Raw genomic sequence first — 13640 nt, forward strand, 5'->3', positions numbered from 1 at the left:
AGAAAACTCATTAGAATCAGCCCACTGCCAAGATTTATGACAAGAACTGGGGCCATTTGAAAAATGTCAGCCATGATAATCCACTTGGCTTGATTTGCACATAGAAATGTCTAGAGTAGTCCAGCTTTGATGCAGCATGCCTTCTCTTCATAAATAATGTCTAAGAAAAAAACCCTTATAAGACTGCAATAAACAGAAAGCATGTTTTATATGGGTTTCTTTATTAGCCAGGGAGTCTCAATCTATTAAAGAAAGGCACTAACATGAGATAACCAATAACGAACGAAATACTAACATATCCAAACAAGATTAATTTACCTACACAATATTCAGAGCACTTCAAAATGTAATTCACTTTGAAACGTTTACTAAATCATGATGGTAATAAATTCTACAGCAACATAAAAACAAAAAATACTGGAAGCAGCTCTGATAAAAGTCTGAATCAGACATTGACTGACCTGTTTTGCATTGCCAGTTATAGAGGTTTTCATTTTTCTGTTACAACGCATATTAATTTAGACAAGCAGTTCTATTACAAAAGCTTTAATTTTCATGATTAAAGTTATTTTCCCCCAAATTAAAACAGCACAAGGCAAAACCTGAACAAAAATGCCACTGCAGCAGGTTAAAGTGATTTAGATCACCCTCATCACATAAATAAGATAGCACAAGAATTCTTTCAGCGTTGCGTCAAGATTTGTCATAATGTGGAAGAACTTGACACCTTGACAAATGCTATATGTTGAATTTATAATAAAGCCAAATTTCATATTGAAGGGAGAGTCCCAGATTAAAATATATCACAAAAGCTCAGAGGTGACTGAAGAATCAAACTACTTCAAAGGCAAAATCCGAAATGTTTACAAAAAAATTCTCCCCCAATTATAATGGCATGATTCTATTCTTAGCTGGGCTGTCAAACGAAAGCTTCTCAGATTACAGCAACACAGTAAGCAATTGGAGAAATGTAAATAAAGGGACAAAAATTGAGAAGGTTAAGGACCAAGAACACAAACCCAATCAAATTAAAAAAAAACCACACGGGCAAACTGCCAGAATTGCAAGACAGGGCAAACAGATATAAATAACACTTGATAAATTTAAAGAGAGTGAAAATAATGAGTTGACACAAATAAAATTAAAGATGTAGAATTTTAGCAACAAGACATGGGGCAGAAGAAGTAGTGGGAGACATACATGGGAGGCTTATGTGGAAATTCCTGGACAGGCTGCTAAATCAGGATTTAGATGGGTTGAATCTCTCATTCCATTTTGCAGGCAGATTTTTCTTACTCAATCTTTATTCCTTTCCCATTCCTTTACTTGTATGCGTTTACATTATTTTTATATATCTTGTACACAGAAAGAAGTACGTCACCGCACCACGCATTCTTTTAATGCAATAAAATCGTTCATATGGCAAACAGAAAAACAAAGAAATCCCTCTTCAAAATGATTTTACATTTATTTATATAATTAAAAAAATGTTATTAAAGACTCGAGCACAACCCAGGCAGGAGATGTTAGCGCACTGCAGAGGCGCCATCTTCTTGGGGGCAGCTAGCCAGTGGCGTTCCCATCTGATGTGAGATTTGAAACATAAACTTAAAAAAAGAACATATAAGTATGGGATGGGGCGAAAGGCAACATTAAAGAAAAGTGTGGGAGGGAAGGGAGAATTGCTCCTGTTACTTGCTGCAGAACATCCTCACCTTAGACAGAGGGGAAGCTGGAAAAATCTAAACAAAGAAAACGCAGGAGCCGGATCGTGAATAAAATAGGAAGGGGGAAGGAATGATCGAGAGTTTTACATCCAGGAATGGCCAAGCCCGGGGGACGAGGGAAACAAAAGGAAGGGAGTTGGGGGTTGCCTTGATCCGACATCCCAGAGAGACAGGGAACCTCGCACACGCCTCCGACCCTCGGGGACAGTGAACCCCGTGACACCGCCCCCCCTCTCCCCCCCATCTCACCGCCCCCCCTCTCCCCCCATCTCAGGGACCGTAAACCCCACGCGCCCCCAACCCCCTCTCAGGGACAGTGAACCCCGCGCGCGCCCCCCCTCTCAGACCGTAAACCCCGCGCGCCCCCACTCCCCCCTCTCAGAGACCGTAAACCCCACGCCCCCCGCCCCCCCCCCCGCTCTCAGGGATCGGGAACCCCGCGAACCCCCACCCCCTGCTCTCAGGGATCGGCAACCCCGCGCCCACCCCCCCCACCCCACCCCCGCTCTCAGGGATCGGGAACCCCGCCCCCCACCCCCGCTCACAGGGATCGGGAACCCCGCCCCCCCCCCCCCCCCCCCCCGCTCTCAGGGATCGGGAACCCCGCGCCCCCGCCCACCACCCCCTGCTCTCAGGGATCGGGAACCCCGCGCCCACCCCACCCCCTGCTCTCAGGGATCGGGAACCCCGCGCGCCCCCAGCCCCTTGCTCTCAGGGATCGGGAACCCCGCGCACCCCCCTTGCTCTCAGGGACAGTAAACCCCGCACCACCACCACCCCCACCCTGCTCTCAGTGATAGGGAACCCCGCACCTCACCCCCCCCCACCCCGTGCTCTCAGGGACAGTAAACCCCGCGCCCCCCCCCACCCCCACCCCCACCCCCCCCTCACCCCTGCTCTGAGGGATCGGGAACCCCGCACCCCCCGAGACCATTAGATGCGCTCGAGCTCCCCCAGATTGGAAAGCGCGACCGTTCGTCAAGCGATGCGCGAGCGCTTTTACCTCCAGTGCCTGACAGAGCGAGGGCAGGACGATAACCGCCGCCACTAACAGCATCCTTAGCCGACCCGGTAAGTGCGGGATCATTGCCGCTTTGTTTTCTGTTTATGATTCCCGACTGTAATTCCACGACGTTTTAGTCTGTCTCACTGCCTTTTAAAACTCACACCCCCTCCCCCTCTTAGCACCTAACTCACTTGATGGCTAGAAGGAAGTGTGAGCAAGGTTTTTGCTGTTTGTGCAGCACCTGCACCGCCCCTTTCCCATCCCATCCTCCCAAGCCGGTCCCGCCTAGTCCATTCCACTCCAGGTCGACTCGGCACCGCCACCTAGCGAAAAGTCCCGCCCGACCTTCCGTCACAAAGAGCCTGCGTCAGCATTGCAGCGTCTTTTCCCTCCCTTTCCTCGCCCCTGGGGCTGGCTCGATTCCTCCAGCTGCAGCGCCACCCGGCCAGCAGGAGGAGTGCCTTGGGATCGCCTGCAGCGCCACCCGGCCAGCAGGAGGAGGGCCTTGGGATCGCCTGCAGCGCCACCCAGCCTGCAGGAGGAGTTCCTGGGATCGCCTGCAGCGCCACCCAGCCAGCAGGAGGAGTGCCTGGGATCGCCTGTAGTGCCACCCGGCCAGCAGGAGGAGTGCCTTGGGATCACCTGCAGCGCCACCCAGCCAGCAGGAGGAGTGCCTGGGATCGCCTGTAGTGCCACCCGGCCAGCAGGAGGAGTGCCTGGGATCGCCTGCAGCGCCACCCAGCCAGCAGGAGGAGTGCCTGGGATCGCCCGCAGCGCCACCCAGCCAGCAGGAGGAGTGACTGGGATCGCCCACAGCGCCACCCGGCCAGCAGGAGTGCCTGGGATCTCCTGCAGCGCCACCCGGCCAGCAGGAGGAGAGCCTGGGATCTCCCGCAGCGCCACCCGCCCAGCAGGAGGAGAGCCTGGGATCGCCAGTAGCGTCACCCAGCCAGCAGCAGTTTTTTTCCATTACTTTGTGGATTTCTACTTGGTCACCACCTTCATGCCCTCCGACACGGCGTGCTTGGCCAGTTCCCCGGGCAGCAGCAGGTGCACGGCGGTCTGGATCTCCCAGGAGCTGCTGGTCTGCTGCTTGTTGTAGTGGGCCAGGCGGGAAGCCTCGCTGCGATGCACTCAAAAATATCGTTGTCGAATGAGTTCATGATGCTCATGGCCTGGGAGGAGATGCCGGTGTCCGAATGGACCTGCTTCATCACTTTGTAGATGTAGATAGAGTAGCTCTCCTTCCTGGCATCCTTCTTATTGCCGCTCTTGTGCAGCGTCTTTTTGATGACTTTCTTGGCACCCTTCTTGGGAGCTCCTGCCTTCTTCTCGTCAACCATGGTCAAGTTCAACTTTGGGACAGGAACTGGCCAGCAGGAGTGCCTGGGATCGCCTGCAGCGCCACCCAGCCAGCAGGAGGAGTGCCTGGGATCGCCTGCAGCGCCACCCGGCCAGCAGGAGGAGTGCCTGGGATCGCCTGCAGTGCCACCCGGCCAGCAGGAGGAGTGACTGGGATCGCCTGCAGCGCCACCCAGCCAGCAGGAGGAGTGACTGGGATTGCCTGCAGTGCCACCCAGCCAGGAAATGGTGTTGGAGAAATTGATGGGATTGAAGGCCGATAAATCCCCAGGTCCTGATAATCCACACCCCAGACTACTTAAGGAAGTGGCCCTAGATATAGTGGATGCATTGGTGGTCATCTTCCTAGATTCTATAGAGTCTGGAACAATTCCCACAGAATGGAGCGTAGTTAATGTAACCCCACTATTTAAAAAGAGAGGTAGAGAGAAAACAGGGAATTATAGACCAGTCAGCCTGACGTCAGTAGTGGGGAAAATTCTAGAGTCCATTATAAAAGATTTAATAGCTGAGCACTTGGAAAACAGTGGCAGAATCAGACAGAGTCAGCATGGATTTACAAATCTACTGGAATTTTTTGAGAATGTAACTAGTGGAGTTGATGAGGGGGAGCCAGTGGATGTGGTTTATTTGGACTTTCAGAAGGCTTTCGACATGTAAAAATTAAAGCACATGGGATTGAGGGTAGTGTATTGAGATGGATAGAAAACTGGTTGGCAGACAGGAAACAAAGAGTAGGAATAAATGGGTCTTTTTCCGAATGGCAGGCAGTGACTAGTGGGGTACCGCAGGGATCGGTGCTGGGACCCCAGCTATTCACAATATATATTAATGATTTAGATAAGGGAACTAAATGTAATATCTCCAAATTTGCAGATGACACCAAACTGAGTGGGAGGGTGAGCTGTGAGGAGGATGCAGAGACGATTCAGTGTGATTTGGACAAGCTGAGTGAGTGGACAAATGCATGGCAGATGCATAATAATGTGGATAAATGTGAGGTTATCCACTTTGGTAGCAAAAACAGGAAGGCAGATTATTATCAGAATGTTTATAAATTGAGAGCGGGGAATGTGCAACGAGACCTGGGTGTCCTTGTACACCAGTCGCTGAAGGTAAGCATGTAGGTGCTGCAGGCGGTAAAGAAGGCAAATGGTATGTTGGCCTTCATAGCGAGCAGGTATGTCTTGCAGCAATTATACAGGGCGTTGATGAGGCTACACCTGGAATATTCTGTGCAGTTTTGGGCTCTTTTTCTGAGGAAAGATGTTTTTGCTATAGAGGGAGTGCAACAAAGGTTTACCAGACTGATTCCTGGGATGGCGGGATTGACATATGAGGAAAGGTGGAGTCGGTTAGGATTATATTCGCTGGAGTTCAGAAGAGTGAGGGGGGATATCATAGAAAACTGTAAAATTCTAACAGGACCAGACAGGGTAGATGCAGGAAGGATGTTACAGATGGCAGGGGAGTCCAGAACCAGGGGTCACAGTCTGAGGATACGGGATAGATCATTTAGGACTGAGATGAGGAGAAATTTCTTCACCCAGAGTGTGGTGGGCCTGTGGAATTCACTACCACAGAAAGTAGTTGAGGCCAAAACATTGTATGTTTTCAAGAAGGAGTTAGATATAGCTCTTGGGGCGAAAGGATCAAAGGATATGGAGAGAAATCGGGAGCAGGCTATTGAGTTGGATGATCAGCCATGATCATAGTGAATGGCTGAGCAGGTTCGAAAGGCTGAATGGCCTACTCCTGCTCCTATCTTCTATGTTTCTATGAATAGGAGTGACTAGGATAGCCTGCAACGCCACCCAGCTAGGAGGAGGTGTGAGTTGGATCGCGTGCAGTGACCCCCAGCCGGCAGGGGGAGGACTGGGATAGTCTGCAGTGCCACCCAGCCAGGAGGAGGAGTGACTGAGAACGCCTGCAGTGACTCCCTGCCTGGAGGAGGTGACCGAGAACACCTGCGGTGACCCCCAGCCAGGAGGAGGAGTGACTGAGAATGCCTGCAGTGACTCCCTGCCTGGAGGAGGAGTGACCGAGAACACCTGCGGTGACCCCCAGCCAGGAGGAGGAGTGACTGAGAATGCCTGCAGTGACTCCCTGCCTGGAGGAGGAGTGACCGAGAACACCTGCGGTGACCCCCAGCCAGGAGGAGGGGTGACTGAGAATGCCTGCAGTGACTCCCTGCCTGGAGGAGGAGTGACTGAGAACGCCTGCAGTGACCCCCAGCCAGGAAGAGGAGTGACTGAGAACATCTGCGGTGACCCCCAGCCAGGAAGAGGAGTGACTGAGAAACCTGTGGTGACCCCCAGCCAGGAGGAGGATTGACTGAGAACACCTGCGGTGACCCCCAGCCAGGAGGAGGAGTGACTGGGATTGCCTGCAGTGACCCCCAGCCAGGAGGAGGAGTGACTGAGATCGCCTGCAGTGACCCCCCAGCCAGGAGGAGGAGTGACTGAGATTGCCTACGGTGACCCCCAGCCAGGAGGAGGAGTGACTGAGATCACCTGCGGTGACCCCCAGCCAGGAGGAGAAGTGACTGAGATCGCCTGCAGTGACCCCCAGCCAGGAGGAGGAGTGACTGAAATCGCCTGCAGTGACCCCCAGCCAGGAGGAAGTGTGACTGGGATGGTCTGCAGCACCACCCAGCCAGGAAAAGAAGATGTGAGGGATTGTCTGCAGTGCCATTCAGCCAGGAGAAGAAGTGACTTGGATTGCCTGCAACGCCACACACCAGGAAGAGTAACTGTGCGGTGTGGCGCAACTCTCCAACTTGCATAACCAATCACTGCTCTCACAGGAACAGACGCCTGCAGTTCCACCCAGTGAGGAGGAGGAGTAGCCAGCACTGCTTACCATGAAGGCAGCAACTTCTGCACTACACAGTCGTGCCACGGGTGCATTTATCAGCATGTCTGTATGTGTCTGTAAGCTGACATGAACTGAAAGAAAAAAATGTCCATTGCATTTTTTGCAGTTTTCCATCATCAACTCTTTAAACATTTTTGACCACAGGAGTTTAATTCTAATAAGCTAAGCAGCAATATGCAACATCAACTTGTAAAGGGTAGATCATGCATCAGTAATTTAGTTTGAATTTTGAGAAAAAAAACTGTAAATAAAGGTTGTATATATGAATCATCAGAAGGCATTTGATAAGGCTCTGAATAATATACTTGTTACCAGTGTACCAGTACTTTTGATTGGATGGTCAACTCCCATACTTTTAAACAATTGTCCCTTATTTTGACCCCAAGGGTTGCCTTTTGTCCTGTGCTCTTAGGACTGCCTGTGGAAAATCAAGTCTGGGAGTCTGAGTTGAGTTATGTGAGCGGGTGGAACTGTAAGACTGTGAGTTGACCAGCAGACAGATTGTTGTGATTCCACAAGATAAGCTATAAGTTTTGACTGCCTTAAACCCTGCCCCTCACTTCCACTTTATTGTCAGTAGAAATCCCCCCATTCCCCCCACCTCACCTTCACCAGCACCCACCCTGCTCTTATGGTTACCAGCAACAACAAACCCCCTCCCCCGCCACCCCAAACAATTGAAGTGTCCCTTGTTTTATTTCAGAAGAGTTGGTCACCCAAAGGTCTTTAGGAAGGATGTGATTTCATTGGTGTGGGTGCAGAAAAGATTCATGAGAATCGTTCTATGGATGTAGAAACTTCAGATATTTTTATAACAGAATATTAGAGAAGCTGGAACTGTTCTCCTTGGAGAAGAGAAGATTGAGAGAAGATTTAATAGAGGTATTCAAAATCAAGAGTGGGTCTGGACAGAGTAGCTAGAGAGAAACTATTCCCATTGGTAGAAGAATCAAGAACTAGAGGGCATAGATTTAAGGTAATTGGCAAAAGAAGCAATAGCAATATGAGAAAAATCTTTTTTATGCAGTGAGTGGCCAGGATATGGAATGCATTGCCTAAGAGTGTGTTGGAGGCAGGTTTAATTGATTCATTCATCAAGAAATTGAATCATAACATAAGGGAAGTAGAGTTAAGACATGGCAGGGCAGCTCAGTTGAATGGAATGCATGTCCTGTAATATGTGTGAAGTCATGGACGTTATCAGTGTCCTAGCTGACCACATGTGCAGGAAGTGCTGTCAGCTGCAGAAACTTGAACTCCGGGTTTCAGAGCTCGAGCAGCAGTTGGAGTCACTGTGATGCATCCACAAGGCTGAGAGCTGCATAGATAGCACATTCAGAGAGGTGGTCACAGCTCAGCTTAAGGGTCTGGAGGCAGAGAGGGAATGGGTGACCACCATACTGTTCAAGAGAAGTAGGTAGGTAGTGCAGGAGTCCTGCTCACCAGTTGTTTTCCCATTTTGGAAGCTGGAGTGGGCGCTGGTTCTTCAGAGCAACGCAGTCAGAGCCACGTTTGTGGCACCATGAGTGGCTCGGCTGTACAGGAGGGGAGGAAGAAGAAAGAAAAAGCAATTGTGATAGGGGATTCACTAGTTAGGGGAACAGACAGTCGTTTCTGTGGCCATAGACATGTCTCCAGGATCGTATGTTGCCTCCCTGGTCCCAGGGTCAAGGATGTCACAGTGCGGCTGCAGGACAATCTTCTGGGGAGGGTGAACAGCCAGAGGTCATGGCCCACATTGGTACCAATGACTTAGGTAGGAAGGGGGATGTGGTCCTGCAATCCGAATTTAGGGAGATAGGTAGAAAATTAGCAAGCAGGACCTCAAATGTAGTAATCTCCGGATTACTCCCAGAGCTATGTGCCAGTGAGTACAGAAATAGGAGGATAAGGCAGATGAATGCGTGGCTGGAAAGATGGTGTAGGAGGGATTGCTTTAGATTTCTGGGGCACTGGGACTGGCTTTAGGGGAGATGGCACTTGTACAAGCCAGATGGGTTGCACCTGAACAGAACTGGGACTGAGTTCCTTGTGGGACAATTTGCTAGTGCTGTTGGGAGGGCTTTAAACTAACTCGGCAGGAGTGTGGGAACCAGGAGAGAATCTTAGAGAGGAATACCAGGGTGCACAATATACTGGGAGATACAGCTAACACTAGAATAGAGAATAGTAAGTTACTAAGTGGAGTCGAGGCGAAGGAGAAAGTAACAAGACCTAAATCTGAGCTACTATGCATGTATGTGAATGCATGGAGTATAGTAAATAAGATTGGGGTGTTACATTGCCATGTGGAAATATGATGTTGTGGTGATAACAGAGACCTGGCTCAAGGAAGGGTAGGACTGGGTGTTAAATATTCCTGGATACAAGCCATTCAGAAAAGATAGGAAAGGAGGAGGGGTGGCTGTCCTGGTTAAGGAGAGCATTGCAGTGCTGGAGAAAGAGGATGTCCCAGAGGGTTCAAGGACAGAATCAATTTGGTTAGAGCTAAGGATCAAAAAAGGTGCAGTTAGATTGCTCGGTGTAGTCTATAGACCACCAACTAGTGAGAAGGACGTAGAACAAATCTGCAGGGAAATTGCAGAGAGATGCAACCATTATAGAGTAGTTATAATGGGGGAGTTTAAATTTTTGAATGTAGACTGAGACAGTGGTGGTGTAAAGGGCGGAGAGGGGCAAAAGTTCCTAGATTGTGTTCAGGAGAATTTTCTACAGCAGTATGTGTCCAGTCCAAAAAGAAAAGGTGCACTGTTGGACCTGGTTCTTGGAAATGAGGTGGGCCAAGTATATCAAATGTCAGTGGGGGAACATTTAGGAGTTAGTGCTCATTGTATTGTATGTTTTAGGATGATGATAGAAAAGGACAATAGGCAATTCAGAGTAAGAATAATTAACTGGATGAGAGCCAACTTTGATGGGCAAGAATGGAGCTGGGCCAGATAGGCTGAAACAAAAGATTGGAGGGAAAAACTGTAACTGAACAATGGATTACCTTCAAAAAAGAATTGGTTTGGGCACAGTCAAGGTATATTCCATTGAAAGGGAAAGGTAGGGCAAACAAATCCAGAGCTCCCTGGATGAAAAAGGAGATCGAAATTAAGATAAAGAAGAAAAAGCATGCTTATGAGGGGGTCAGGTAGAAAATACAATTGAGAACCAAGAGGAATATAGAAGTAAAAAAAAACAAAAACTGCGGATGCTGGAAATCCAAAACAAAAACAGAATTACCTGGAAAAACTCAGCAGGTCTGGCAGCATCGGCGGAGAAGAAAAGAGTTGACGTTTCGAGTCCTCATGACCCTTCCACAGAACTGTTCACACAGGAAAGCATTAATAACTTTCACAATTAAACGTCTGACAAATAACATTCGCGACCCTGCCCATGGATGAGGTTTATGCAAATGTCTCCTACCCACCTGCCCGTTGCGCCCATGTGACACCCTGAAGATCGCACGGGCCCCGAAAAATACCAGACAGTTGCTGCCTTAAGGCAGTAATTAAGAGTTAATTAATGGCAAACATCACGCGCCCACCCACCTAAAGATTGTGATGGCATGTTGGGATGCTCGCCCGATGTCACCGTGTGGCATTTTACGTGTCGGCATGCAGGGCCCACCCCCGCACACCGACGAGAATATTCTGGCCATGGGGTGGGATTTTCCTCTCCCGCCAGTGGTGGACATTGTGGTGGACAGGACTGGAAAATTCAGAGTGCGGCCAAAGGTCAGTTTCCCACCAGCATTCAAATGGATTGTAGTTTTCTGCTCCCAACTTTCATGATGAAGCAGGCTGCCTGCCGTGCCGTGTCGGGAACCACATTTGCATGTATTTGAATCTCATAAATACTCATTAAAAACCCAGCTTGCTGGAATCACATTCTCACTCTAGATCAAATGGCCATGCCAGCGGCTAATTAGACCGATGTGATTAATGACTGCATATAACTGACATGCACCTGGTGAACTACACCTCACCTCAAGGTTTGTGTGCGCAGCGCTCGTCTACCTTTCACTGCGCTGCTGTTGACGCTGTTCACACTCCTTGCTAAGACTGCTCAGGCAAGACCAACGGGAAGGTATGCTCAGAGCCAAGTCTTCTCATGCGAGACCAGCGAAAAGGTGGGGGGATGCTGTTGAAAGGCAAAGGCTTGACTGAGGTGTGGTGGGGGGAAGGGGGGGGGGATGTTGCACAAGACAGAGGCAAGGGAAGGGGCTCTGGGCAAAGGCTTGACTGGGGTTGGAGGGGTGATTGTGCTGGTGATGTATGGCAATGGAGTCTGGGGGAAAAGGTGCAGAGAGAGACATGTGGCAGTGAGCGGGCGAACTGTCCCTTCGGTCCTCCACTGCCTGCAGGAGTGCCCCAGTGCACTGTTGCTAAACTTCAGGGCAGTGTGTGCTGAACTTCAGCGCTTGTTTGTCCCTACAACCACACCAACCCCCTCCACCTCTCTGTCTCTCTATCTCTCCGCCCCCCACACACACACCTTAAACCAGCTTATATTTCAGCTCTTTCCTGGACTCGAACTCAAGTTCTGTCGAAGGGTCATGAGGACTCGAAACGTCAACTCTTTTCTTCTCCGCCGATGCTGCCAGACCTGCTGAGTTTTTCCAGGTAATTCTGTTTTTGTTTCAGAGCAGTGTGCTTGGTTCTCTTAGGGCCATTCTACTGGTCGGCATGACAGGCCCTGGGCTGCAGAGAATAATTTTTGCGCCGGTGCAGTTTAAATATGACGCTCTGAAATAAGAGCTGTTGAGGCAATGAGGGGTGGACAAATCCCACCCGCCCCGCCATGAGATATGACGTGCTTCATGTCCATATAAAAATAATGAGCTGAAAAGCAGACAATCTGGCTCGGAGAACAATCACAACGTCCGGCGGTTTTCCACTCACCACCTCACTTAGTCTTCCGAGCGGAAAACTTCACCAATATTGTCAATTAATTTTGTCAATGATAGGCTTTGGGCAGCTTTCCAGCCAAGAGATTGGAGTTAAAATCTTTCCCTTGGTCTGGCATTCAAATTGCTGGTTAGCAGTTGCTGGCTTCCTTTTGTCCACTAGGTGGTACTGTACTCTGATTTGCTGCAGCAATGTACTGATGCTTTAAAGTATTGAATCCACTGGTAAACATTGCACAATGTAATGTTGTGGTCAAAACTGAGAAGGGCACGTAAAAACCAGTCGGTCACAGAAGGAAGCATACATTTTGAATAAAGCTTGAGATATGCTGAAGTTTCATGAGAGTTGTTTAAGTATACTACAACATTTACACTGTCAAAACTAGATGTTTAAGGTTCTCAAGTGCTCTGCAACCAGAAGAAATCCTGACATTTCCTACCTAACAATTTTGGAAGAACTATCATTTCAATGACTGCAGTAGTTCTGCCATAGACTGCAGAAGATCCATCACCACCTTCTGAGGACAAAGAGGACTAGACAATAAATGCAGCCTTATTCCTTTCACCCATGTTCCAAGAACAAATTTAAAATATAGTTTGAATGTGGTTCAAATTGATGAGATCAAAATTTATCTCTTTTTGTTGGCTATCCTAAATGGAATATACTTTTGATTAGGCCTAATCTAGTTCACATGGATTTAAACTCTACACCATAAAACCATTCAGTTATCACCTTTTAATATTAAATTAGGAGACTTATTAAGGGACGTCAGAAGGATGGTTGACACAGGAAGTGACAGTGTAATAATCACAAAGAATGGATACTCTTCTAAGTTAATGGTGAAGATGTATTCTTTTGACTCTGCCTCTGAATATCTTAACCCAACACTGGAAGCAAAGAGTGGTGCAAATATTCATTTCCCCAATTGGTGTCATCCATCTTAATGCAATTAAAGATTTACCAAAGAGGAATGCAAAACACACAACTAGTGCTTCCAGACAAAATGATAAAAGATTAAGATAACATGCTTCCCATTCTCTTTGTCTGGAGGGAGTTTGACAATAAACAGCACTTTGATTAAATCATTGAGAATTCACAACTTGAGTAATTAAGCATGCTAACTAACATTCCCCTCAACCCTAGATCAGTATATCAAAAAGGTTTAGGACAATAATAAGTATGATGACATTTAGATCTGTTATTATCAAGTCTTACACTAAAATGAGTTAATTCTCTTCCTCATCATGCAGGCCATGTTTCTATTAAGGATAGTATTCGTAGGCAGAATTTCCCCCCTATGCACTCCCTGTGTGGGTGGGGGGTTGGGGGTGGGGGGGTGGCGGGATTCCCTGTGCGCGCGAAAGAGCACACATCTCCCTGAGGCTAAGGGCTGCCTCAGGGAAATCGGTGCCAAATTCAAAAATGTTAAAAATAGAAAAATAAAATTTCCCTGACACTGTCACATGAGTTGAGACATGTCCATCACTTTTAGATAAACTTTTATTAAATTTTTAAAAACCTACATGAAACCTCATCCCGCCTGTGGATGAGGTTTTATGATTTCTTTGAAGCCTGCCAGGGCTCCTGGCCTGCTCACCAATCTTGAGGTCGGATGGGCAAGTCCTTTAACTAAAACAAAAACATAATTACCTGGAAAAACTCAGCAGGTCTGGCAGCATCGGCGGAGAAGAAAAGAGTTGACGTTTCGAGTCCTCATGACCCTTCAACAGAACTGATTTTTCTTTACAAGGAGAGGGGTGAAATATAAGCTGG

The 13640-nt window shown here is 48.4% G+C and overlaps 2 protein-coding genes across 5 annotated transcripts in view; both read right to left on the reverse strand.

Annotated features, from left to right (window-relative positions):
* The window catches only part of LOC121290967 (amyloid-beta A4 protein-like), a 186801-nt gene extending 183807 nt beyond the window's left edge, over positions 1-2994 (reverse strand). Inside the window, exon 1 of one of the 4 annotated variants that reach the window (XM_041212048.1) lies at positions 2731-2994. In XM_041212048.1, coding sequence (XP_041067982.1) covers positions 2731-2814 — 84 coding nt within the window. In that variant the 5' untranslated portion in view covers positions 2815-2994. The remainder of the gene's footprint in view (positions 1-2730) is intronic. The other 3 variants (XM_041212047.1, XM_041212046.1, XM_041212045.1) reach the window with 3 other exon arrangements.
* Positions 2995-3734: 740 nt separating this feature from the next.
* Positions 3735-4076, reverse strand: LOC121290409 (putative histone H2B type 2-D). Its single transcript, XM_041210848.1, has one exon. It carries the CDS (start codon positions 4074-4076, stop codon positions 3735-3737), a length of 342 nt encoding a protein of 113 aa, XP_041066782.1.
* Positions 4077-13640: the final 9564 nt, after the last annotated feature.

Source organism: Carcharodon carcharias, chromosome 18 (genome assembly GCF_017639515.1).
Source record: "Carcharodon carcharias isolate sCarCar2 chromosome 18, sCarCar2.pri, whole genome shotgun sequence".
NCBI classification, from domain to species: Eukaryota; Metazoa; Chordata; class Chondrichthyes; order Lamniformes; family Lamnidae; genus Carcharodon; species Carcharodon carcharias.